General features: G+C 36.6%; 1 protein-coding gene across 2 annotated transcripts in view; it reads left to right on the forward strand.

Annotated features, from left to right (window-relative positions):
• The window catches only part of DHX35 (DEAH-box helicase 35), a 43,091-nt gene extending 18,934 nt beyond the window's left edge, over positions 1-24,157 (forward strand). The window contains exons 9-23 of one of the 2 annotated variants that reach the window (XM_025177590.2): positions 1,427-1,539; positions 1,740-1,967; positions 2,936-3,032; positions 5,578-5,736; positions 6,730-6,940; positions 7,939-8,063; positions 10,402-10,456; positions 11,999-12,094; positions 13,698-13,792; positions 15,556-15,633; positions 16,404-16,533; positions 16,950-17,031; positions 17,670-17,741; positions 19,533-19,671; positions 22,095-24,157. In XM_025177590.2, the coding sequence (XP_025033358.2) occupies positions 1,427-1,539; positions 1,740-1,967; positions 2,936-3,032; positions 5,578-5,736; positions 6,730-6,940; positions 7,939-8,063; positions 10,402-10,456; positions 11,999-12,094; positions 13,698-13,792; positions 15,556-15,633; positions 16,404-16,533; positions 16,950-17,031; positions 17,670-17,741; positions 19,533-19,671; positions 22,095-22,139 (1,725 nt within the window). In that variant the 3' untranslated portion in view covers positions 22,140-24,157. The remainder of the gene's footprint in view (positions 1-1,426; positions 1,540-1,739; positions 1,968-2,935; positions 3,033-5,577; positions 5,737-6,729; positions 6,941-7,938; positions 8,064-10,401; positions 10,457-11,998; positions 12,095-13,697; positions 13,793-15,555; positions 15,634-16,403; positions 16,534-16,949; positions 17,032-17,669; positions 17,742-19,532; positions 19,672-22,094) is intronic. The other variant, XM_007422367.4, reaches the window with a different exon arrangement.
• Positions 24,158-26,201: the final 2,044 nt, after the last annotated feature.

Here is a 26,201-nt window from a genome sequence, read left to right on the forward strand (position 1 = left end):
GTGTTTGATGCACTTGGAAAACTTGTTCTGAATTTGGACTCTATTTCATTGTTGATAAAGTCATTGAGAGCACAAGGTATCTTGATCTGGGGGCCTTCCATTCATCTCTAATGATTCCCATTCCAAATCACTGCCTGAATTCCTCCCCCCCCCCTTACCTGCTTCACTGATAATAAAATATCAGTGATATAGGGATGGATATCTTCCTCTAGCCTCCACAAGTCCTCTTTCAGTATTTAGTATTTAAAAAACAAAACAAAACTATTCTGTGAATATGGTTGACAAAAAGCATTCACCTTAGGAAGATCCATTTCCCAGTGATCCTTGTCTTGGAAATGTAATCAAAGCATCATGCTAGCAATGGGAAAGAAAGTTAACTTTGCTGTGATGAACATCATACTAAGATTTGTGTTTCTCAGCAAGAAATTAAGGTTTGGATGACTTTATTTCTCCTTGCTGAGTATACCATGGTTAACTTCAAAAGCATTTAATTGATAATACTAATCTTGTATAAAGCTTAAAGGTTTTGGTTATGTTATCTCTACTTGCCTGAACTGCATACAGGAATTCCCTTTCAGAAGCTGTTAGAAAACCTGCAAAATTGCTTCTTATTTTATTTTAATAGAGATTTTTTTTTTTTTTTTGTGAGTGAGTTATTGGATAAATGGCTGCTTTTATGTTCTTTCAGTTCTGTCTAATTTTCCTACTCATTAAAAATTAAAAGGCTGCAACTTTTGTTTGCCAGTGATAATTGATGGAAAATAATTATCCATTAGTAATGTAAGTAGTAAATAAAATTCTGTTATTAATCACAGTAAATGTCTTCAAAACATTAATTATTGGACTGAGTAAATCTAGACGAGAAATAAAGATCACACTGCTAATTTGAAAAGAAGTTGAGTTGTATTTCATTTTGTTAGTATTTTATATGCTAGTGTTTTATAATACATTATATGTCAAAATAGAGTGTAGAAAGTAGCTTAACTGCATATTTAATATATGTCAAGTATGCAAATTAAATCTCATATATTTATATATATGTATAAATTTGCTTCCAGCTAATTCTAATTGTTACTGTTAGTTAATCTTACATTTTATGAGCAAATTGTTATTTTTAAATTTACTGAAAACATTGGATATATGTTCTTTTGAATGATTTATAGGTTTTATTAAATCAATGTCAAAATTAAAAATGTTATTAAGATTGCAAGATCATATATATTCTTTTCTATAGATATGCTTATTAACTGTATGATGTCATTTTGAAAATATGTTGCTAGAAGTAAGGATTTGGTTTGCAGAAAACAATCCAAATCCACATTTATATTTTAAACTTAAATGTTCCTCCTTGGATTCCCAGTATTTTATATGTGTTTGTTTCCTTTAGCTGGTGTTGATGGTGATGTTTTTACTGTCTTTACTTTAGAAATTTAGGGATTTCTTTAACCAAAATGAGAGCAGTGATCCAAGCAAAGATACCAGCATGATCCTTACTGTGGAAGGACGGACATTTCCAGTGGATGTCTTCTATATTCAGAGGTCTGTTCCTGTTTAATGCTTAAGTGGTGGTTAGAAAAGAAGCATGCCTCTAATACCTGCTTGCCAGCCAAAAGTCTGGTTGAGAAAGTAACGTTAAATGGATCTTTAGGTATTCTTGGGCTTTGTTACCAACACATTTAGGATATAAACCTACATCCTGTTTTCCAATTGACTGTATCTCTCTCCTATTTTGTGAGCAGCAGGCGCAGACTTGAGTGGAGGAGGGCTTCGGGAACCTTCCCCCGTCCCCTTCTGCACCGGCCAGCTGGAGCAGACTTCAGACAAGTGCTACGGGGGCTCGGTGGAATCTTCATGCTTTTCCTCCCCTGGAATCTTAATTCTCCCCTTCCCCCTCCACAGAAGGGCTATGGGCAAGCTTGGCAGCACCTTCATGCCCTCTCTCCTCCTCCACAGAAGGAGATGGACAGGTCCGGTGGCAGAAGTGGGCTTGTTTTTTACCCATGCATTTGCATGCTTGCTTTTGCATTTGTGCTGAGCAAGAAATGTGGGTGTCATAGGTGGATAATCTTTTGCTTATCCCTTTATGTTCTTGTAACATCACTACTTTTGCAATTGACTAAAGTGAAAAGTGTTCAAGTAATTGTGATAAAGCATTCTGGACAAGTAGCCATATTAATCCATGGTAGCTGAAAAAATAGTTCTGTAGCTTTTTTGAAGCAAGTGATTATTTCTGTATGAGCTGTTGTTGGTTAGTACTTATTTCATTAGCTTCATGAAGTAATGTGCATATATGAATATAATTTAGTCAGTTCTTTTTTTCTTTGAATACCATGTGGAATACCATGAATACCATGTGCAACATATATGTGCACTGGAAGTCTGGGTTTTCCACCACATTCTTCCTCAGATATTTTTAAAATATTTCCTTGTGTGGTCCTGCCCATTCCAATTCTAAGATAAGGAGATATGTTTTGGGTAAGATTCCCTGTATATGATAATGACAGTTTTAATTCCTGTTTACTTGTTGGAAGTCTAAAAGTTGCTTCTGGATGAATAGTTACTGAAGGCCATTAGAACCAGATTTCCAAACTCAATATAGATTATTCAGATATGAAGCATTTGAATGTATATTGACTTTGCATTATTTAAAAATCAGGTTTTTAATAATATGCTGAAGAATATTTACTGTTTCTTGAACTAGTTTTCTCATTACTGTGAAATAATATTTTAAGCATGTGTATATAAATTGAAATATAGAATGTGTAGTAGTATCAAATGTTTTATGAAGAAAACAGAAAAGAGTAGTTAGGGTTAATTTTGTGATCCTGTTAAAAGGATCTAATCTATCTGTATTTCCTTTATTCTTGGCAATAAGCAGAAATCGTATTTTCCTTTATTGGACTCATTTATATGTTTCTCCCCTTGCCCCTAACAGTCCTGTTCCAGATTATGTGAAATCAACTGTGGAAACAGTCATGAAAATTCATCACTCAGAAGGTGATGGAGATATACTGGCATTTTTAACTGGCCAGGTAGATGCAAAATAAACTTTGTCTTCTTGAAATTATTGGTTTGATGTAAGATAATATGTTCACTTCATTTCATGCAAGATTGATGATTGCATTTAACTTAAAATATAGGTTACATTAAACTTCTACAATCTAGTGTAGTATTTCTCAACCGTGGCAACTTTAAGATGAGTGGACTTCATCTCCAGAATTCCCCAGCCAGCATGCTAGCTGGAGAATTGTGGGAGATGAAGTCCACTCATCTTAAAGTTGCCAAGGTTGAGAAACACTGACCTAGTGACTCAGAGGTTTGGGGCTATTGAATTGCTAGCTTGTAGCCATGGACTGTATTGGCTTGTAATTTTGTGATTTGTGGTTGCAGTATGTCAGGAGGATATAAGATTGGGAAAGTGTCTGTGTGTGTGTGCTTGCACACATGCACATGAGAGGAGTCCAAATATCAAATTAAATATTTAGGCATTTTCTTTTAATAGTGATGTACTTGGCTATTTTAGAATAATGATAAACCAATGCAAAAGTGAGTAATCTATGAATATTTCTTCCCTGCCAGTGGTACAGCAAGATAAATTGATCAGTGGAATTTCAGTTTCTCTAGAACCTCCATTTTGCTTCCAGTGGGTATATGATAGTATACAATAGTGTTAGGGGATGCCAAGGCATTTTCAGAGATATTACCAAAACTGTTTTGGACCAGCCATAGTGAGCAGAACCAAAGTTTGGAATATTTTGGCTGTTCTGGGTTTAGGTCAGTGTTTCTCAGCCTCAGCAACTTTAAGAGGTATGGATTTTAACTTCTAGAATTCCCCAGCCAGTTGAAGGCCACGCCTCTTAAAATTGCTGAAGTTGAGAAACACTGGTTTAGATGAAACAGACTGAGTTGAGCAAGACTGATGTGTGTTGTTCCATCTCTTTTCTTTTCCTCTCAGCATCTCCCACTGGTCTACCCTCTACAGTCTTTCCCTTTCCATGTATCCTCATCTGCCAGTGTCCTTGGCATTTCCCCCCACTCTCCTTCAACCATTTCTTCCTGGAACAAAAGCAATCCAATTTCATTCTGTGTGTGGAACAAAGCACAAGAAACCTGTGTTCCAATTCAGCATAGTCCACCAAAAACCAGCTGTTTTATGCACAGAATGGTTTATGCATGGGACATTTTGCATACCCCTAAGTAATACCACGCAAATCCATATTTCTAATCTTTACTCATAATGCTTATTGCTTTTTGAACCTTAGGCAAATTCTTCACTTCTATTTTAGCTTTCATGGATCAAGGCAACAGCATATAGAAGTAGGAATGCTGAGGTACAGAAGTATATGGCATTACCATATAGTTTTCTATCTGAAAAATGTGTAGGATATGATACAACACGCATTGGGAATGAGGAGAGCAATTGGAATGTGCTTGACAGCCAAAATGTGTTTAATAATTAAACACAAATATAATTATGAATACTGTAGGGCTGCTTCACACATGAAGACATTGTAACAATCAGTTGAATGAACTGCAATTCCAGCATTTTCTGTTGTATGAGGAAATATACTCCTTTGCATTTAGATTGATTTATAACAACACACAGTCCCCATGTTCTTAGTTCAGAGGAATATTCTACTTTCCTCACCTGCTGGGTATGTAAACACTGCCTACCAGCTTATTTCAGATTATTTGGAGAGGCTGTTTCTGTTGTTGCAAAAGAGAGAAGGTCTGGTCATAGAGCAGTAAGCTTCATTTGTGAAATTTCTAGAAATTGCCCACTCTTTCAATAAGTGGAATAAGTCTTACCAGCTATTTCCACATGTTAGTGATGTGAACTTGTCTGATCACTGAGGAGGAGGAGAACAGTATAAAAATGTCCTGAAGTATATATGATATATCAAATAAATGAAAAATCTGGGTGGTTTTGTGCAAAAGGCCAGAAATCATAATTTGGAATGAGATGAAAATAAGAGATAAGGCATATACTATCTCTGTGAACTATTTTTCTGATAAACAAAAGAAAAAAGAAGACATTATAGTACTCAATTAATTGAAATATTTGTCTTGACAATCCCCACCCTTCCAGTAGAATATTTGGGCAAATCTGAATAAAGGTGGCAAAAGTCTAAAGCCTGAAAAAGAAAGTTTGCCTGATTTCCAAGTCCACAGAATACATACATTCCACTCAGCTCCTGAAATTTGCAGGGAAGTTTTACTTCGGCTAAAAAAAGAAATGAAAAACACCAATAATTTATACTTCCTTTTCTGTTATCAGTTTGTTGTGTATGAAGAAGACCGCTAAAAACAACCAGATAATTGATGGTTATACAAGGCTCTAGTATGAATGTTCCCATTCTGCTCTCTGTACTTGATTGGAAAGTATTGTAGGGTATTGGAAGAAAATCACATTGATGCCTGGCATCCTATTTAATTAACACAATTAACTGGCCTTTTAAGATAATGAACAGGGAAAAAAATCTTACAAGAGCTAAGTTTTTAGAATATTTCAGCCCCATGCTATACTCTTGAAGGTAAATATAATATAATCTGTCAATCACTTTAATACTTTTCTAGGAAGAAGTAGAAACAGTTGTTTCTATGTTGATAGAACAAGCTCGAACCATCGCTCGCACAGGCATGAAGAAGCATCTGCGTGTTCTTCCTATGTATGCTGGATTGCCTGCTACTGAGCAGATGAAAGTTTTTGAGAGGGTATCTCATAATGTGAGAAAGGTAAAGTATTTTACTTACTGTTTCTATACAGCCTTGCCCAGCCTGGTGCCCTGGGTCTGTATTGGGGCTGCAACTCCCAGTATTTTCAGCATAAACATTCAAACTGGAAATTATAGGAGATACAGTTCCAGTACATTGGAGAATATCCAGTTGGGTAAGGCTGCTCTGTGTGTTGTGTGTGTGTGTGTGTCTCTGTGCGTGTATGTATGTATATGTATGTGTGTGTGTTTGTACACACACATATATATATATATATACCATCTTCTCACTTAATTTGGTAGGATATGCATAGAGATGGTTTATATCATACTTGACAGATACAGAGATGATTATTTTTTATATCGTGTTCAAAAATGTATAATCTGCTATGACATTCCAGATCACAATTGTTCGTTTGGCTGTTAAAAATGTTGAATGCAAATGAGACAGATTGGCTCTAGTGGGATGTTGTTAAAAATAGGAACCCTTCCTCTGCATCAGTGCTCTTTTTTCTTGTCCCTCCTCCTTTATCCTACTTAATTATGCACTTTCCTTTTCAATGTCAGATGAAGGAACAGTTGTTCTTAATTTTATTTTTAAAAAGGAAAACAGCAGTGTGGCTTTCCATCTAACAGTTTGGCTATTTATTCTGGCAGTTTTATATATTGACTGTGGGTTGTGATTTTGTCTTTAGGAATCTGTTCCTAACCTATAGTTTGTGCAGACTTAACTTAAAATACTTAAATACTTAAATACTTAAAATACTTAACTTAAAATAATGCTTTACTGAAAAGATTTTAGTGTTTTGAAATGGCTGTTCCTGTTACATATTCATTAATCGAGATTAAATAATAAACATTTCTTACAGCTCTAGTTTTGTTTCTGTTGTTTTGTGAGGTTTTAAGGCAGCCCTTCAAACAAGCCATGGTTGTTATTTTCTCAAGCTTACCTAGTTGTTTATGAATAGGGACAATGAACTTGTATTAAACTTATTTTTTACTTTGGTCCTTTCAGGTAATAGTGGCTACTAATATTGCAGAAACCTCTATCACAATCAATGGCATTTCATTTGTCATAGACTGTGGCTTTGTGAAACTTCGTGCATATAATCCAAAAACAGCCATTGAATGTCTTGTGGTTGTCCCAGTATCTAAGGCCTCAGCTAATCAGAGAGCTGGTCGTGCTGGTCGGAATCGCTCAGGAAAATGTTACAGACTTTACACAGGTAGAGTGTGTTTATTAGTGGAATTTTAATCGATTGTCAATAGTTTCATAATTGAGCTATGTAACTGAGAATTGTAATAATAAATTCAGTTTTATAGTCTGTAAGAAGATTTTATAATTAAAAAATAAAGTTGTATACCTGTTCCTTATGCAGACTGTTAAAAAAATATTTTGCAATAAGAGAATACATAGAGGGAATTTTGTTGATAATCAGATGTATCCACCTCCCAACCCCAAAACAGAATGTTACGGTTCATTTTTATTTCTCTTTCCCATTATGTTCCTCAGTATGTTATGGAAGCAGATTTTCCTGTAATATACTTTTCCTGCAGTCCATCATATCCTATTTAATGCTGCACAAGAGTCTGTACTGTAGAATGTTCCAGTGAAACATTTCTTTATAGCCAGATAAATGTCCCTTGAGAGCCAGTTTGGTGTAGTGGTTAAGGCATCAGGCTAGATATCAGGAGACTGTGAGTTTCAATGCTGCCTTAGGCACAAAGCCAGCTGGGTAACCTTGGGCCAGTCACTCTCTCTCAGCCCTAGGAAGAAGGCAAGGGCAAACCACTTCTGAAATCTTACTAAGAAAACTGCAGGGACGTATCCAGGTAGTCACCAGGACTCAACACTGACTTGAAGGTACCCTCCCCCCCTTCCCACAAAGTTCCTTGCCATATTCTTCTGGGTTTGTAAAATGGTATTGCAGATGCAGATTTTGCCACTGCAGTATGCAGTATGTGGAGATAGCCAGGAGCAACTTCTAAATCAGTTGCACAAGTATGGAAAAATATGTAGCTTCTTTAATGATTCAAAAAGAGGTGCTTTGTACATGTTTCTGTGCATTCTAAGGCACCACTTTTAAAGGGTTTGCATAGCCCTGATTGTTATCAGTTGGAACACCTTGAATTTATATATGTTATTAACTGAGTTCTGAAATCTTACAATGGGGTAGGATTTACGTTTAAAACTTAATCACGAAGGACTTTGTTTTCTCCACAGAGGAAGACTTTGAGAAGTTGCCACAGTCCACCATTCCTGAAATGCAACGAAGTAACCTGGCACCAGTTATCTTGCAGCTTAAGGCATTAGGAATTGACAACGTGCTTAGGTTTCCCTTCCTCTCAGTAAGTAAAAGAACCTTGTTTAATCTTTCATGTTTGTCAGATTATCAGTGAGACACAAGAACTCTTGAGATCTGCTATCATTTTATAGTATCTCTAAGTTCTATTTCCTACCATACTTCTGTATGGTAAATAGGACTGTCAGGAATTTCCACAAAGGTGGGTAAGAAGACTTGTAAAACAGGGGTAACTATTTTGTCATCCAGCAGATGGTATGACCGGCACAGGAGGAAGGATTTGCTCCATTGTACAGTTCATTTTCTATGTTGTCTTCATTGGGTGGCTGGTAATTTCGAAAGGCTGAATAAATATGTTGCTTGGCTTTCATGTTGCCTTTTATTTTGGCTTACCTCATGGAAATATGAGTGATGGGAGAGAGAGCGTATGCATGTTCTCTGAAATTAACTAATAGACGCTCAACAAATCATCAAAACCTAACAAACCATAGCCCAGTATGAAAGTGAGTGTAGTAAAGTGATGAAGATGTTAGTCTTGGGCCATAAAGACCCACAGTCAAGTCCCTGTTTAACTGTGGAGCTCACTGGAGCTCTGTGGATCAGTCACTCTCAGTTCAACCTACCTTGCAGTGTTTTATTGTTTGAATCAGAGTAGGGCAGATCCCCAAAGAAGAAGCTATTTCTGCTTCTCAGTTCATGCTTTTTATATATTAGTTTAATATTACTTTGCTTCAGACTACACATACAAGCATAACCGTGGTGAGGTTTGCACATACAGTAAACCTTGCCTCCAACATAGCTGTGTCTAGTTCTTCTATAGATCTTTATATGCTGAGTGCAGTGCTCTCAAGCAGAGAAACTGCATAGTTACAAACTTGGCTGCATTAAACAGGATTCAAAATTATGTGAAGGTAAGTAGACACATACTTTGAGTTCTGTGAAAAAGTATTTCTTTTCAGGTTTTGTAAGTGTTTGCTTATCTGTATGTTATCAGAGCTTCAGGTGGGTTCTGTAGATACTAAAGGAAGTTTGAGTGAACAAAAAACACCAATGGTTGGTGGTAGTTTCATTTATTTCATAAAATTATCCAGCATAGGTGTCTTCCTGGACTCATGGCTCCTGCTGGAAGCCATGCTGGCACGCATGGCTGTGGGGGGTCTTTGCACAAATTCATATTGTATACCAGTTGTGCCCATTCTTGGACTGGGAGGCCTTGCTCATAGTCACTCATTCCTTAGTCACCTCCTGTTTGAATTGCTGCAATACTCTCTACATGGGGCTGCCATTGAAGACCATCTGGAAGCTGCAACTGGTCCAGAATGCAGCACCAAGCACAGTTTTGGGTGTCCCATGGTTCACCCGAGTTACACCACTGCTGCATAAGCTGCACTGGCTCCCAGTTGCTTTTTGGGTCCAATTCAAGGTGCTGGTTATCACCTTGATATTTAAAGCCCTACATGGCACAGGGCCAGGTTATTTGCAGGACCACCTCTCCCCGAAGGTATCTGCCCATCCTACTAGGTTATATAGGGTGGGCATGCTCCCTTCCCTTAAATGTTGTCATCTAATGGGACCTCAGAAGAGCGCCTTCTCAGTGGCTGCCCCAGCCTTTTTGGAATAGCCTCCTGCCAGAGATCCAAGGGGCCCCTACTGTTGTAGCATTCAGGAAGGCCATGAAGACCTGGCTCTTCCCCCAAGCATTGGGCTAGGATGGGGGAGGCTGTTTGGTTTGGTGTATATGAGATAAGTGGCCATATAAATCCTGTAAATAAACAGACATGCAATGTACCAGCGTGAAAAATTGTCCCCTCAGAATCTTTGGTGCATTCATCCATAACAAATTGTTTCTTGTAAATAACATTTAAGAGATTGGGGGGGTTTTCCCGCATGAACTGCTCATTTCAGGTTCTGCTACATTTTTGTCCAGGTTCAAATTTAGACTTTGATTTGGCCATTCCAAAACACTGACTTTGTACTTCATACTTTCTCACAGAATTGTATAATCCCTCTGCAGACCTTAGTTCTCAGTATATTCAGATATGTAGAGGTATTTTACAGCCCCAGCCTGTTAGGCACTGAGCATGTATCTACACTCATTTTTCTACTGCTCTTTTATTCCTTTAATAAGCAGGTTAAAACACTGGCACACGGCTTCTTTCCCAGCTCCTGCTGTTTGAGCTTCGGGTTAGTCACTACACTAAACTGGCTCTCCTTGTGTTATAAGTCACAAAGTGTACAATAATGTGTGCCAATCTTGCTGAAGCTAAGTAGACAACAATAGGAGATTACCTGATCTTCCTTGGATTCACAGAAAGGCAGGTTTGTAAATTGAAGATATCTTTCTGTAGCAAGCAGAGCAAATAATATTACTACTTTTTCCCTAGCCTCCACCAGCTCAATCAATGGTGCAAGCTCTGGAGCTATTGTATGCCTTAGGAGGTAAGATGGTTTGTTTGTTTGTTTTTAACTATAGAGGATATGAAACATAGTCACATTATTGCCTTCACAAATAGGTATTATTTATTAATTAACCAAAACAGAACTGTCTTGTTTTTAAAGTTTTTAAAGTACCAGGCTTATAAGTATATTTTCAAATAGTTGAAAACTTGTTTTTTCTGTGCATTACTGAGCCTTCATGAAAGTACCTATTTCAGATGCAGAACACTCTGAAAATTTGCTTGTTCTATGTCAAATGCATGCCAAAATTTTGAAAGGCAGTTCTTTTTTTTTAGACCGAATGTTGAGAAGAAATGTCTGTGGCTGTTAACATGGTATAATCCCCATTGCAGTGTTTCTTGTACATTCTTTGCAAATGAGTGCTACTCATCACTTACAGGAGTAATACATTGCTGCTCTGATCAATTAATATAATTCTTAGGTATTTGTGCATTGATTGTTAAGGAAGAGGTCCAGAGCACTAAATTAAAAGTTGGCTAAAAACAGAAGCCTTGTCTGGAATTGAACGGAAGTAAAATATATTTGATAACAGATTTTGAGAATTTAAATTACTTTACATCAGTGTTTTTCAACCTCAGCAACTTTAAGATATGTGGACTTCATCTCCCAGAATTCCCCAGCATGAAGTCCATGCATCTTAAAGTTGTTAAGGTTGAGAAACACTGCTTTTACATAAACTACATCAGTAATAAAGTAGGGGTGTAAAAGAAGAAATGGAACTCCTCTTACAGAGATTGAGCTTGTTCTTACTAAGTAATTGCAACACCATTCATTGGGCTAAGTTTGCTCAAAGAGCTGCTCTTTGCTTGATTATCAGTGGTGCATTTATGATTTCAGATTTGATATTGAAATATTATTGAGCCTTTTGCATTCTCAGCTTTCTTTCTTTGTGATGGCATCTGAACTCTGCTGTGAGTGGGCTCTCATTCCTTGGGTATGAAATAGGTACTTTCATGAAAGCTCAGTAATGCACAAGTTTTCAATGAACAGTTTATAGTATTTAGAAAGATTGATGAAATCCTCAGTAAGCTGCAGTGTTTTTTTGCTGGTAACTTCTTGCACTCTAGAAGAATCCTCTGATTGTCATTGCATTTTTCATTTCGATTGTGAACTTTTGTCAGTAATAATTTTATATCCTGCAGATGTGCTTCATCTTTAGATCAGGTCTAAAAAGTCAAAGGCAAAAGCAAAATGAGAGTGAAGCAATACACTTTATATAATTAGGTTGTCATTAAGAGATTCTTTTAAGATTTTAGGCTGAGAAAATATTGGGAGGTATTGTATTTTTCTGTAAAAAAAAAAAAAAGGGTATGGAGATTTCAACATTCATAATTGATTATATTTTTGTTATATGAATGCTAGGTTGAAGATGTAGCAACCCATATAATAAAAAGATCCAGGAATATGGTTTTAGCTCTGGAAAATAATAGTCAGTTGTGTCTTTCTTTGCTCTTCATACCTTATATTTAAGTCATTCTGAGTTACCAGTATTTACCTTCTGTATCATTGATTTTTCTCCTGCAGGACTTGATAAATATTGTCGTCTCACTGAACCTCTGGGAATTAGGATAGCAGAGTTCCCTTTAAATCCCATGTTTGCAAAGATGCTCCTAGAATCAGGTAATATGTGCTATTATAATTTGGATAGTTAATTCCTCTTACTTTATAACTAGAATTTTTTAATGTGCATTTATCATTAAAAATAAATTTGCCATATGTTTTCATTAATGTGATAGACATCTGGATCATGAGAGTGGAATAGGAGTATGGAGAAAGCAGTGTAAGAGATACAGTATTGTGATTGCACAACACAACAGTTTAAAAATCTTCATGATTTAATTTTGTAATAGATTAAATTCATATCCTACCTAAACTCAGAGTTTAAAATGGGATACATGAAGGTCTCCCCTAATTTTATTCCTTCAACAGGAGCAACCTTGTGAGGTAGGTATGGTTGAGAAGGAGTGACTGGTCCAATGTTCCCCAGTGAACTCTGGTTCAGCGTGAACTTGAAGTTGAATCTCTCAGGTCAAGATCCAACATCTTAACTGCTACAGTACAATGACTGTTTTTACCCTGCCTTTTAGAACTACTAATGCTGGAAATAGTTGCTTTGCTTCTTGCCAAATATTCCTTAGATTCCACAATCTATGGAATTGTGCATGGCATTTATATATATATATCAATCCTTTGCATCAGCTCAGAATGGTGCTGCTGAAAATTAAGGTAGCAGCATTCATTCCAGGAGAAGTGACTGCAGCTGGAATGCTGAAATTGGCCATTTTCCTGAACTGAGTCAATAGCTTTTTTTTTTTTTTTTTTATGCCAGGGGCATATCTGAAGATTTGAGAGTATGTGGGTGGGTACATTCACAGAATGGCTGCCTTCCACAAAGTGATATTACCAATTACCAGAATACAAACTAAGACATAAGCACGCATATTTGCATGCAGAGAGACCTTTATGGGCCCAAAGGTACCCTTCCAAATAATAATATACTAGAAACTGGTGCTTAGCTTTGTAGCATTACAGGCTAAGTCCACATGTAATGGAGAGTTTGGTGGCCACTAAGTGAGGTGGCTGATACACCCAGGCAACATGTTGCCTATCCCTGAATTAAGGTTTGCATTTTTAGAGTAATTTTTAGAGTAATTTAGAGTTTGCATTTTTAGAGTAACAGTCCAGGTTTAATGAACACTCATGTGTCTTCTATTTCTTGAGCCCTCTTGAAAGGACAAGCTCAAAATCAGAATGTGAACAAGTGACTCCTCAAATCTAATCATAAGATGAAAAAGCTGGAACCTTTTAATCCATTACCTGGTTCAGAAACACAGCCGGACAGTACTGGAATATAGTCAGGATTTACACGCAAATGATTGGATTAGATTATCTCCTTTCCAAGTGACATTTAGTTTTTCTATTCTCCATACAAAACAGAAGCAAAATTTCAGTGACACTGTTCTAATATGTGGGACCATTGGCCAATGACCAACCATTCTTGAGAGAAAGAAAAGTGGTTCTCATAAGGAGAAAATAAGCTTTCCCCCTTTTTCTGCTTCTATAAAGTTCACCTGAGTGCTTTTCATATTTAGGTTATTTTGTAATGTAGTATTTTTATCACTGCTGTAGCTTTTTTAATCAGAAAGGTGTAACAAATGAAGTATTGTTCCATGACAATGAATTTTCTTTTCCCCACCCCACTTTTCCTTAAATCATTTTGTAGGAAATTTTGGCTGCTCCCAAGAGATTCTGAGCATTGCATCCATGATGCAAATCCAAAATATCTTCACAGTTCCTCCAAACCAAAAGGTTCAAGCTGTAAGTGCTGGTCTATACCAACCAACATACCTTTGAAACTCTTCCAGACTGTTTGCATTGACCTATACAGTTGGGTATCTTGTTTTCATTCATATTGTGTGCCTCCTCATTAGCTATTTAAGTAAAAACATTAAGTGTGACTTGTGCTTTAACTATGTAGTTTTTGATATGCTTTTGCTTCTGAGTACTTGTACCTGTTGAAATACACTTTGAAGTGTAATGCTGACAAGACTATTGTGTTCTTGGTTAGTTAAAACTCTTTTCAAGTGCAGATTTAACCTCTTTGGGTTTCACTCCTCTTGAAAACAAGGGGCTACAATTTGGGAACTCACCTGGAACTAGCTTTGCTCTTGATTGCCCAGTTTTGTTAGTATGGTCAGGAGCACCTTTATCTAGCTTATATTGACATGCCAGCTGCAATCATAATTTTTAAAGAAGGTTGATATGGTCATTGCAACCTCCACTTCAGTTAGAAACTAGCTGATAAGAATATGACTACAGCTAGGTTCCTGGATCACACAGCTATTGTATTTTTACTTTTAAAGTCCTAAATCAGAATGTGTAATCTTTTTTTGGGCCAAGGTTCACATTTAGCCTTTAAGTAGCATGCTGGTGTTGCATTCCAAAAGGTAATTGGGACCGAGACAAAACAGTGAGCAGAGTTAGGACAAAAATTAAATAGATTAAATAAATGAAAGCAATCTAACTTAATTCATATTTTGTATGTAACAATTTTCTTTTTGTGTCATATTAACAATTACAGCTTTACAGTAACATTTGGATAGAGCCTTGGAGTTGGAACCAAGGCTTTGTGAGACTGACTGTGGCCTTGGAGATACAGATTTTGCATCCCTGATCAATTAACTTATAAACAAAAAATTAAGGGATCATCTCCTTAGTGAATCTTCTGGCTCTTTTGCATATTCCATTGCATCTCATAGTTGTTGTAAATATATGAAAATATCTTTGTTGTGATTCTTTTTTTCTTCTTCTTCTTTTTGATGTTGAAGTGGTAGCCAAACATTCATTATTGCTGCAAATCTGTAGTCTGGCAGAGTCTTGTGCATTATTATTTCTGGCTCTTTTGGTGTTGTTGGTTTCCTTTTGCTTAGCTGATTTCTGTTTGCGTTTCTTAATTTTCACTGTGAGTTTTGTTTATTTTGCAGTGGTTAAGTACTTCATTTACTTTACAAGAAATGGACAAGTAGAATAAATATTGTCCAAATAAAGAAATGACTTTTTTTCAAGGTGTAAAGAAAAGTCTGTTATAGAGTAGGGAGAGAGATTACAGTATTTCACTATTGGGTTTATTTCACTGGAAAACAATTTAGAAAACACATTATTTTGTGTAAGGTGAAACTGTTGCAATACTTTTAAGAAATTGATTTGTACAAACCTTAAGTCATAATGGCTAAGTAGAAATCTTTTATATCAGTAAAATATACAGTTGTTCCAGGTTTTTTTTAAATGCAATACAGTTTTAAATGTTCCTCCTCCTCCTCCTCCTCCTCCTCCTCCTCCTCCTCCTCCTCCTTGAAAGTGAAATAGGATAATATGGATAACAATGAACAGTGTTCAAAACAAAATTGTACCTCCTGTGGGAAACATTGAAAGAAATAACTCATAACAGATTTCCAGCTGACAGTTGGAAAAGCCTAGAGGATTCTTGACTGTTTTCAGCCCTATTGATATTTCTGTATCTCCACCAAGAAAAAAGATTCCTGCTTCTGTTGTTTGCTTTATAAAAGATTTCTCCCTTTCAGATTAGAGAACATAGAAAATTTGCTGTTGAGGAGGGTGACCATCTCACGATGCTTAATGTCTATGAAGCTTTTATAAAAGTAAGCAGCTAAACTAAACTAAAGTACAAAAAGATCTTTGGGTTTTTCCAGCCATGACTTCCAACTGATGTGAATTTAGACCACAAATATCAATTGTAATAATTAACATTGGATGGGATCTCTAAAACAAGTAAAGCCAATTTTAGTTGTAACGAAGGCAAGAAGCTCAGCACAGATAACTGAAAACCCTATTGTGATTTTAGAGATTTAGCAGCATGTTGCATGTTTTGTAGACATACTTCTTTAACAATCATCTATCTTACGGCAAGAGATAGGAATATGCAATATTTAAAATTAAAGCTGAGATTCTTAATCTTTATAATTACTTGTGTTCTGTAACTTGGGGCATATTTGCTTATCTTTGGAGTATGTGCATTTGTCAGTGTTAATGTCTTCATTGCAGAATTCTGCCATCTGCTATGGCTTTCTCAGTAGAAATTAAGATTTAGGATGCAGATAAATTAAACAGTAGCAGCAGGTTTCACAGTTCATGAGATTTACAAAAAGGATATCAAGTGGGTTTAAAGCATTTTATTATCTGAGTTAGCAAGATAGTAGAGTCTATTTTGCAAACTGCACTGCTTTTATTTTCAAAAGATTTTAAGGTTTTGAGATTGGTTTTGCCTTGTACAGTAGTCTGCAGTGGGTGGGGGAGGTTGTGAATATCTTCATTCCTGTGACAGCAAGGAAACAAGAAAACTGCATATGAAGCTAACACTTTCTGATAGAAATTTTGTAGGTGTGGTTCAGCTTTTCCCTTTCATTTGCAGCACAACAAAAGTTCTCAGTGGTGTCAGGAGCACTTTCTGAATTATAAAGGCCTTGTTAGAGCCACAATTGTAAGGGAGCAGCTGAAAAAACTTCTTGTCAAGTTTAAAGTGCCAAAAAAATCCAGTGAAGGTATGAACTGCTTACTTTAGCAGTGTGTTTCCTATGTAGTTTTAATGTTTAATTTGCAGAATAGAATGATTCTGTTTTGTTCAGCATGTAATAGTACTGGTTTCTTTATTTATAGGCATCTTCTCTTAATATCCACTTATTTTTGTGTCAGTAAAATGTATTTTTAGAAGAACTTACCCTTTCTTTTTTCCACCAATAATTTGTGATTGTTGGTTATTATTTTTTCTTTTTAACTTGAGCCTTTCACGTATCACAGGAAAAGATAACCTTGTCTCTCCATATATTTTGGGGCTCAGTTCCTGTAAGTCCCATTCTTGGCTGCTATGATTTGAAGTTCAGAACTTCTGGAGAACACCAAGGTACCTATCTCTGATATATGCCCTCTGTAAAATGATAAATCCATCTCTTTATTTTAGGTGATCCAGACCCTGTTCTAAGGTGTATTGTTTCTGGATTTTTTGCTAATGCAGCCAGATTTCATTCTACTGGGTCCTACAGGTAAATTTATTTATTTGATTTTAGCCCAACATCTGGTGGGCAGTAATTGATTAATATAAAACATCCACAGTATAGTAATTAAAAAATAAGCAATTACATGAAGATATAAGCACAAAATATGCCAATTCATTCTAGTAAATTCTTCTAAAACCAACAGAAATACTACTGTTTTCATTAAACTAGTCAATAAAGCACAAGTTAGTCATGATTGAACTGAAGAATTTTAGTCAAGATTATACTTGATAAAATGATCATAATACCAGAAAATATATAAAATTATCATAATTTGAGTTCATAACAGATAGCCATCAGTTGGAACAATAGGTCCCTAGTATGCTTGCTCAGTTTTGGCCAACTGACCTTCTTGATAGTGAATTCAGTTGAGTTAAATCCAATTAGGGTGAGGGGAGACACATGTTTTTCTTGACAAAATCTCCTTCATTTGAAAAACAAAATGAAAAAGAGATTTCAAAATATTCAAATGAAAACTGGGAAAGCATTCTGAAAATGTTGCTGATCAGTAACATCCCAATCAAGCTAATATATAAGGAAATAGATAGTGGCCTGTATTGCACACAAACACAGACATGTTGCTTTGGTAAATAAATATTGTGTTTCTGAAATAATGCTATTTCAAGGACTATTCGTGATGACCATGAACTTCATATCCATCCCACCTCAGTGCTCTATGCAGAAAAACCTCCTCGTTGGTAAGTTGAATGTTTTTTTTAATTGTATGAATTTGATATTGTAATTTATTGAGAGCCAATCTTTAACAACATGTTAGATTTGAAAGATTGGAATTTAAAAGGCACATTAATTTGTAAGATGCAAAATGGAATGGTTAGGAAATTAAATAACTGCTTTTTATTCTTCTTGCTGCATTCTTCCTTTTGAGTAAATGCTATTCAGTATTACTCCTTTGATTTTTGATTACAGTCTTCATAGTGACTGCTTTTGGAATTGTTTGTATTGCCTGCTAGAGGATGTTAAAAGGTTTGCCTTTGCGGAAAGTACACACTATATGTTTAATCACACTTGCTGATTATTTGGTGGTGTGTGATTCTTGATCTTTCAGCAGCTTTTAGTATTGTTGGCTACAGTATCCTTTTGCCCTGGTTTTGAGGGTTGAGGGTGGGAGTCACCATTTTACAGTGGTTCTCCTCCTTTATCTGTGGCTAGTTCCAATCAGTATTAATGGGTGGGTAAAGATCACACCAACAGTCCCTCACTTGTGGGATGTTGCAGAATTCAATGCTTTTTCCTCTTCTGTTTAATATCTACATGAAACCATTGGGTGAGGTCATCCGTTGGTTGCAGTCAAGTATCACCAGTATGCCAGTGATGTCCAGTTGTACATCTTGACCCAGGGCCAACTTGGTGATGCCATCAAAGTCCTAGCTCAGTGTCTGGAGGCTGTGTAGGTCTGGATGGAGAGGAACAACTTGGGCTCAATCCTAACAAGCAAATACTAGTATTGCTAATTCCTATGCAAGGTCATAATTAGATCATACGGCTCTTCAGGGATATTTCTGCATGCAGTGTACAGTATTTTCTTTGAACTCTTTCTCGGTATGCTGAGATGTAAAGCTGACTTCCAAAACACTTGGAATATTTTAAATCTCTTCAGACCCAAGTAGGAAGATGCATATTAATTTGTAGCATAAAATTTATAGATAGTAAGCCTTACATTATGAGTAGTTTCTTATGGAGTGATAATGGGATACTATTTAAATGTTTTCTTAATGGATGCTCTTTATCATGAGCTTTGTAAGGGATGAGGTTAGTGAGACTCTTAGCATATCATCAGAAAGCAGGGTTGTCGCAGAGTTTTTTTTTAAATCAGATTTATTGAAAGGGAAAAAGGGTTAGGTTACTGAAAAGTTTGTTATGATGGACCTTTCTTGATCCTCTTGCTAACCACCCTTTTATTCACGGAGAAGGTAGCTACCATTTTACCTGAGCAAGGAAGGATGTGCAGAAGTTCTGCACTTATAATACTTTCAAACTGCTATTCTCTTTTCTAAGTCCTGAGAAACCTATTACAGTAACACAGTCACCAGACATCAAGGTACGAAGGAGTGGGAGGAAAAAGCCTTGAATTTAAACCCTTGAGAATATATAAAGGTCCCTGAAATAATTGCACTGTAGCAGTCAGTCAATTGTTGTTCATGCAGCTTTATACTTGTCTGCAGTTAAGATTCTCATCTGGCCAAACTGTCTGTGAGTCTTCTGCAATGTCATGCCATGCCAAGAAGTTAAGCCAGTGTTGTCCAAACTTGGCCACTTTAAGATGAGTGGACTTCAACTCCCAGAATTCCCCATTCCCCATGGCTGGCTGGGGAATTCTGGGAGTTGAAGTCCACTCATCTTAAAGTGGCCAAGTTTGCACAACACTGAGTTAAGCTAAGGGTAAAATATTGGAAGATAATTAATGCTGAGCTCAGGTGTGAAGTCTCATACACCGTATACTTTATTTTTATTTTATCTTTTATTTTTAGGGTAGTATACAATGAAGTTATACAGACTTCAAAGTATTACATGCGAGATGTTACAGCTATTGAATCTGCTTGGTTATTGGAACTGGCCCCTCACTTCTATCAGCAAGGAACGGTACAGGCTCGGCATAGACTCCAAACGGTACCATTGCTGTATTGTCAGCTCTTGTTATTTTATATCTTCTTGTGTTTTGTATTATGTTTTAATAGTGTTTATTGGGCCATAATATACTTAAAGATTTAAATTTGTTTGCTTTGCTTTTTATATGATGATGGGTGAACTTGTTCCATTTTTCTTTGACTTAGAGAGCTTTGTTTACTGTAAATTATTGGAAAAATACAACTTTCTACTCCTAAGGAAACCATGTTTAAAGCAACATGTTTGAAATAGAATTTTTTGGGTAATTCTGTAGAATATTATTATGAGTACTAATATTCATGGCTTTGTTGAATAATTATAATACAGGCTAATATTTCTAGAATAATTGGTAACACTCTTTTCAGTGAGATTGGCATAGACACAATAGTTTAGAACCCAAGAACAGGCATGAAATAGTGTGTTCCTTCTCAGGAGAATTAGCACCCTGCAACATCAACCATAGTTTATTTTACAAAGTTGATTGTTGTGTTTATATCCTGCCTCTCTTTCACCTGTCAGAATGATTCTGTCCTGCTCCCGTTTTATTTTGCTTGGTAAATTCAGCTGAAAGTTTATAATTGCTTCTTGATGAATTAGTGGAACTAACCCATCCTATCTCTGTGTTCTGATCAGTGCACCGTATCAGCTACCAGTACGCAGAATGCAAACTGAAATGTTGTGATCATGTTTGCACATGCACAAAATGGTGGTTGGTTTCTGCACATGTGTAACATGGTGACCGCTGTACCAGTATACAGTATATGCAAACATGGTGGCCACCCTATGCAAAGGTGACTTGCATAAGGAGACCAGGAACTAGGTGGTATAATTCCTAGTGATTGCCTGTAATTGTTCAAAGCTGAAAATGTGTTTTCCTTCACCAAGAATCTAGCTAGTTTTAACTATTCTTGTTCCACAAAATGGCTTAAAAAAAGGCTAATGGGGGAGAGAATAGGATTTCACATACCATTCTTGGAATTTTAACCCTGTGAATTGGAGTTTGAGCCAATTTCATCTGGTTAGTGATATTCAGCAAGTGATGTATTCCTTCAGCTCTAGGCCATTCCCCTCTCATTTGCAAGAATGGGATAATAATGCTGACATAACTTAAGAGATTTGTTCTCATAATTATGTGGCATATTTAGAAAATGTGCTCTATGAAATGCTAAATATCACGCAGTAGAAACATGTCTGTGTCTATAGTACATCACAAGGCAACATTTTGCTGTGATTAAATCTTCTGGAGGTTGCTAATTCTAGTCTTATCAAAATGTGTAGGCATATAGTAAGTTTGTACAGTAGTTTCAAGTTATTGACTGGGAGTACTATTCCTATAATTTTTGAGGAAAGCTAGTTACAAAATAATAGATATCAACTATTTTAGCAAAATGGAACACAGTGTTAAAAATGTGAATATTTCAGTTTCTGGTAACAAGCCTAGATGTACCATTAGCAAGAAAGCAAGATGTATAATAGTTTTCTATTAACTGAAAGGGCACGCCTGGAGTTTTAGGTAAATACTTAACACTGCATCTCTGCATTGCTAGCCATTTATATCTGAGCTCATGCACAAACTGGTAGAAAGTGGTATAGTAATCTTTATAGTGTTGTGTAATATTTAGATCCAAAGTGGGCATTCTCTCTACTTGCTGCTCCTTTGGAAAATGATTTTTTTATTATTATTACCATCACATTTGCGAAGGTCGCTAAGCAAGCTAGTTGCTAAACAAGGAGTGGCTGTATTTCTAAAAAGTCAACAACAAATAAAAAACATTATTTTTGAAATGCTCTTAATTACAATTAAGTCATTTCAGCAAGCAGTAGGAACTAGCAGGTCTTCCTTGGAAGACAGAGGGACCATTGTTAAGAAATGCTGTTCTATGAATAAGTCACTTTGATTTTTAAATGTAAAGAGAGATGACGCAGTTTAGTATCAAGGAGTGTGGCATATATTTTCTTTAGAAGACAAATAGAACAGGAGGAAAAAGAAAACAACTACAGTTGGCCCTTTGAATTAATCTGAGCCACCATCTGTCATATCAGGCAAGCAATGGGTATGGTAAGGAGCTCTTCTTGCAATGAGTATATTACTCCATCCGATTAATAGTGGAAGACATTATTATAATAGAAAGGAATCACAAAAGTCTGCAACTTTGCAAGGTGTGTTTTCCTCATTTTATTATTTTTTAAGTGCCAGGCACCAACATTTTTACAACTTCAAAACAGTAATGATCTGTATTGGCAAATGTTTGCATGCTTTTATGCTTTTGGCAGTATGGCAAAATGGAGTTTAGTAGAGCTTTAAAAGCAATATTGAAAGTGTTACTAGTAGGCTGATAGTTCTGATCAACTCTTTGATGAAGTGTTGATTCTTTAGAGCATTTATGAAACTATACATTAAAAAAATATACTTTTTTTCATTGCAGCACCTTTCCCTGAAAGCCAAAAGAGCTAAAGTAGATGACCACTGACTCTCTCTGGCTGTTGAAGTTCGCCATGTGTGATGCTGAAATTGTCGCCAATTTGAAGTTGTACAACTGTCCTTCCAACAATTAGTTGATTAGCAACCTGACCCCATATCAACTATACATGTTGAAATGCCTGCTTGCCAGGATTCTGTAGGGATGTATGCATGACCAATACATTGTAACACTTAAATAGAGCTTGTATTGTGGACATCTTATCCAGCAGTCTAGTTGTGATGACCACTCCTGTTCACCAGGGCATTATGCTCATTTTAAACAAAATAGAAAAAATTATCAGTGCAAAAGAAAAGATACACAATTCAAGGAAATTTGCAATACATGAATAACTATATTGTTCTCTTGAAGCAGAAAGGGGTGGAGGCAGATTCAGTGCCCTCAGAGAGTTGCTCAGGATCCTTCAGACCACTGTGAGAAACTTGATCATCCTGGACCCACCTGCTTATTGTAGGCAGATTTGGGAACACAAGCAAAGCCTTGACGTACCTTAATGGGTGGAAATGAAAACCTTGAAACTGTGATTGTGCCTAACTGCTGTGATTTTCCCCCCCTTACTTTTTTTCCTGTAAAGCAATAGATTTCTAATCTTTTATCAGTTTCTATATTTGTTCTTTCTTGCATTTTCTCTCTTACAATGGTCATGCTTTTCAAATTAGCCTGTTTTACAACCATCATGTCAACATTTTCACTAAATTGAGCTCCTTGAGAAAGGACTTCAATGTGGGTATATTGTTTGTTGTTCCCTTTTGCTTTAAATTAAGAAATAAGGAGCTTGGGGCCAATCTCATGAATAAGTATTTGTACGTTCTCAACTTTTTGATATAGCATTGAACAAAAATCTGTGGTTCTTTGGCCTTTGGTTTATATTCTATGCCAGTCTGTTAAAATTCAGATAGTGGTGATTATAGCAATGGGGATAGAGTGTCCAACTTTAAGATAGAGTCAGAGGGACCACCTCCGGAGGACATTCTCTTTTTTTCCCAACTGAGGCTCAGTAGAATGTAAGAATTCCTTGGAGTGAGACATAGGACTCTGCAGAACTGCTAGTGCTCTACCTAGGTTTCTGTTGCATGCTCCTTGTACAGTAAATAAGTTTGGGTGAAATTACTGTAGCATGGGGGGGAAATGATGCTCTGTGGAAACAGCAAATGAGGACAAATTCAAGAAATTAAATCAGCACTGGCCCCATTTTACAAAAAGTTCCTATTAATTCGAAATCCATCTGACAGTATTATTTTTAGCCAAATCTAACAAATGACAAAGTTTGCTTCCATTAATCTTTTTTTTTTTTTTAAAAAAAAAACAACCTTTGATGTATATATTTTTCACCTTGCAGTTGTGCTAGGACTGTCTTCCTCAGAGATGAAGGATGGTCTGTATAGACTACACTGCTTAAGCTAAGCTGTGCATTGGCTGTTTTTCTTTTGTAATTTCCTTCTTTGCCTCAGTAGGTTGGTTTTGATATATTTATTAATTTTCAAATATTTATTTTGGATATATGGATTTTGGATATATGGATTTCTTTCTAGAACATGGGTTGGTTGTATGACTTGTTCTCTTCTTTCTCCTTCCTCTTATAAAATATACGTAAATTGTGGCATTATTTTTACACAGAATATGGGTGTGCATCCTGAGTCACTTTTTCAAATTCCTCTTCCCATTCTGCTTTTCACGAATCTGCAGAGAAGCTTGATCCATCAATGTGTGATCCACACCGTGTCTTTGTGTTGTATGTGCAGTTTAACAAAATTTAATTCCAATCTTTGGATTATTGGTTTCTCTCCCTCGCCCCCTGTATGTGAATTCCATAGGCTTGAGGTTATCTTTTATTTTCTGTGTACTATGTAATGTCCAGAACGGTGTTGATGCTCCATAATGAGCCTCTTAAAAAGCTCTTTTCCTTTAAAGGAGTCTGCAAAGTCCTGGGTGCAAAGTGTATAAATTTCCATGTTGCTTTGTCTTCTTGTAACAGTTCAGAAAATACAAAATAAAGTTGTCTTCCATAATCCTGGGAATGTTGTGCCTATTTATAAAAGGTAATTATAAGTATCATTTTATATTTTCTATCCATCTGGTTTTGGTAAAAATAGAGGAGTGGTTTACCATTGCCTTCTCCCCTATGGAATGAATGGATGCCTTTGCTATTGTCTCTAATGTGATCATTCACCTCCAGCATCTTCCTGCATCACTGCTGCTCAATATCGGTGCCTGCATGCTTTAGTTAGGCATCTGGGATGACCTTCACACCTTGGGTGACCCTTCTGGGAATATCTATGCTTTGCACACACTCCAAATATTCTTTGCTCATCCCTCCCAGGAACACTCACCCCTGCCATGATGAGGCAGCGTAGCAGGACTTGTGGGGGGCAGGCGGTGGCTGAGTATCACCATTAGAAGACCTGAAGGATGAGGTTAGGGTCAGATCATCATGGAGAAAGTCTATGTGGTCACTAAGAACTGATGACGACTTGATGGCACATAATTATTTATAAGTATTGAGTCTATATTCTAATGTTAGTTTCTGGAGAGCTAGTTAAATGTAAATGTAAATAATGAATTTGGTATTGGCCACCATGATACTAGATGAATATTGATGTAGACTTATGTAGTCTGCACCTTAAAATTCTGTCAAGAAAAATGGGAATCTCTGCCGTGTTTATGCCGTGTTTATGTGTTACTATTTGTGATCCAGAGAAAAGGCACAGTTGCTTTAAGGGGTTGCAGATAAATGGCACATTTCCACCCCCACATGCTCTGAAGCACATTCAATCTGAAGTGCTGTGCAGACTCTCTCTCTCCTCTCTTCTCTCTCTCCTTTTATCCTTTCATTGTACAGTATTTGTTACACACACACGCCATCCCATATATTGAGTTTTTATTAGGTTACCAATAAAAATGAAACAAAATAATTCTTATTAGGGGAAAATGATCATCCGAGTGACAAGATAGAGAAGGCGTCAGAGCGTGGCTTTTGGAATTCTTTTCAACCCGTTTACCAGCAATGATCATGGGAGGTGACTCTTTTTTCCTGCATGACTAAGCAACGTATTAAGTCTGCCTGCAAATACATTTCTGCTTCTACTTTCACCTTACATTGTGTTTCTGTGTTTTGTGTGCACGTGTGCGCTAGGAGGCACAGGGCTGGTTGCGTGTGCTCCACTCTGGTCACATGATGAGGGACAAAGGCTTAAAACACGAAGGCTTCAAATGGAGCAGCTGGAAACATTCTGAGCTGCTACCCAAACTGCCTCTCCCATTGGGGTGCAGTGGGGAAATTCTTCCTGAAATGTTTTTCTCTGCAGCCCTCAGCCTGATCCAGACCATTTTTTTACCTCAATCTTCCTTTTGCTGGCTTCTCCCCCAATACACCGAACTTGGCCTCATTCTGTTCTATTTCCAGAAAGCCACCCTGCTGATGGAGTGTTCTCAGTGTACCTCACATAATTTCTTTCCCACCTTCTGTTGTGTTGGAAAGAATAAAAACAGTTCAGTAGCCAAAGACAGAACCAGCTAGAGGACATAAGACCTGTGATTTACTCAGTTCTAAGCTTGGCTTATCTAAGAGGTCATTTCAAATTATGCCCATCAAAATATGTGAATTTTTGCTTATTTTGCATAATTCTAATAGTGAACATAGATGGGTAACGAAACGTCTGCAAGAAAACAACCATGCTCAGAGAACCCCAAGGACTCCACAGTGTACATGGGGAAAGGAATAAATCATGGATTGTTCAAACATTGTTAAGCATTTATTTACTTTATTAAGAACATTTATATTCTGTCAATGCTGAGTATCAGCATCAGGGTTAGTTTTTTTTTTTTCTTTAAGAAATATAATCAATTTTAAAAACCTTAGATATTAAGAAAGTTGAGTGCTGTGATCAGTTGTCAAGGGACCACACCCACACCTAAATGGCATACTGTATTTTTTTTGTCAGGCAGAAGGCTCTGTGGAAACACCAAGGGATAATGTCTAAAAAAATAATCTTCAATATTTGGAAGGGCTACTTTTTCACATCTTCCCTTCACCAACACGTTTAAATATTCTGG

Source organism: Python bivittatus, unplaced genomic scaffold (genome assembly GCF_059951505.1).
Source record: "Python bivittatus isolate LINGU-HERP-01145 unplaced genomic scaffold, Pbiv_v1 ctg000700_np1212, whole genome shotgun sequence".
In the NCBI taxonomy this organism is placed as follows: domain Eukaryota; kingdom Metazoa; phylum Chordata; class Lepidosauria; order Squamata; family Pythonidae; genus Python; species Python bivittatus.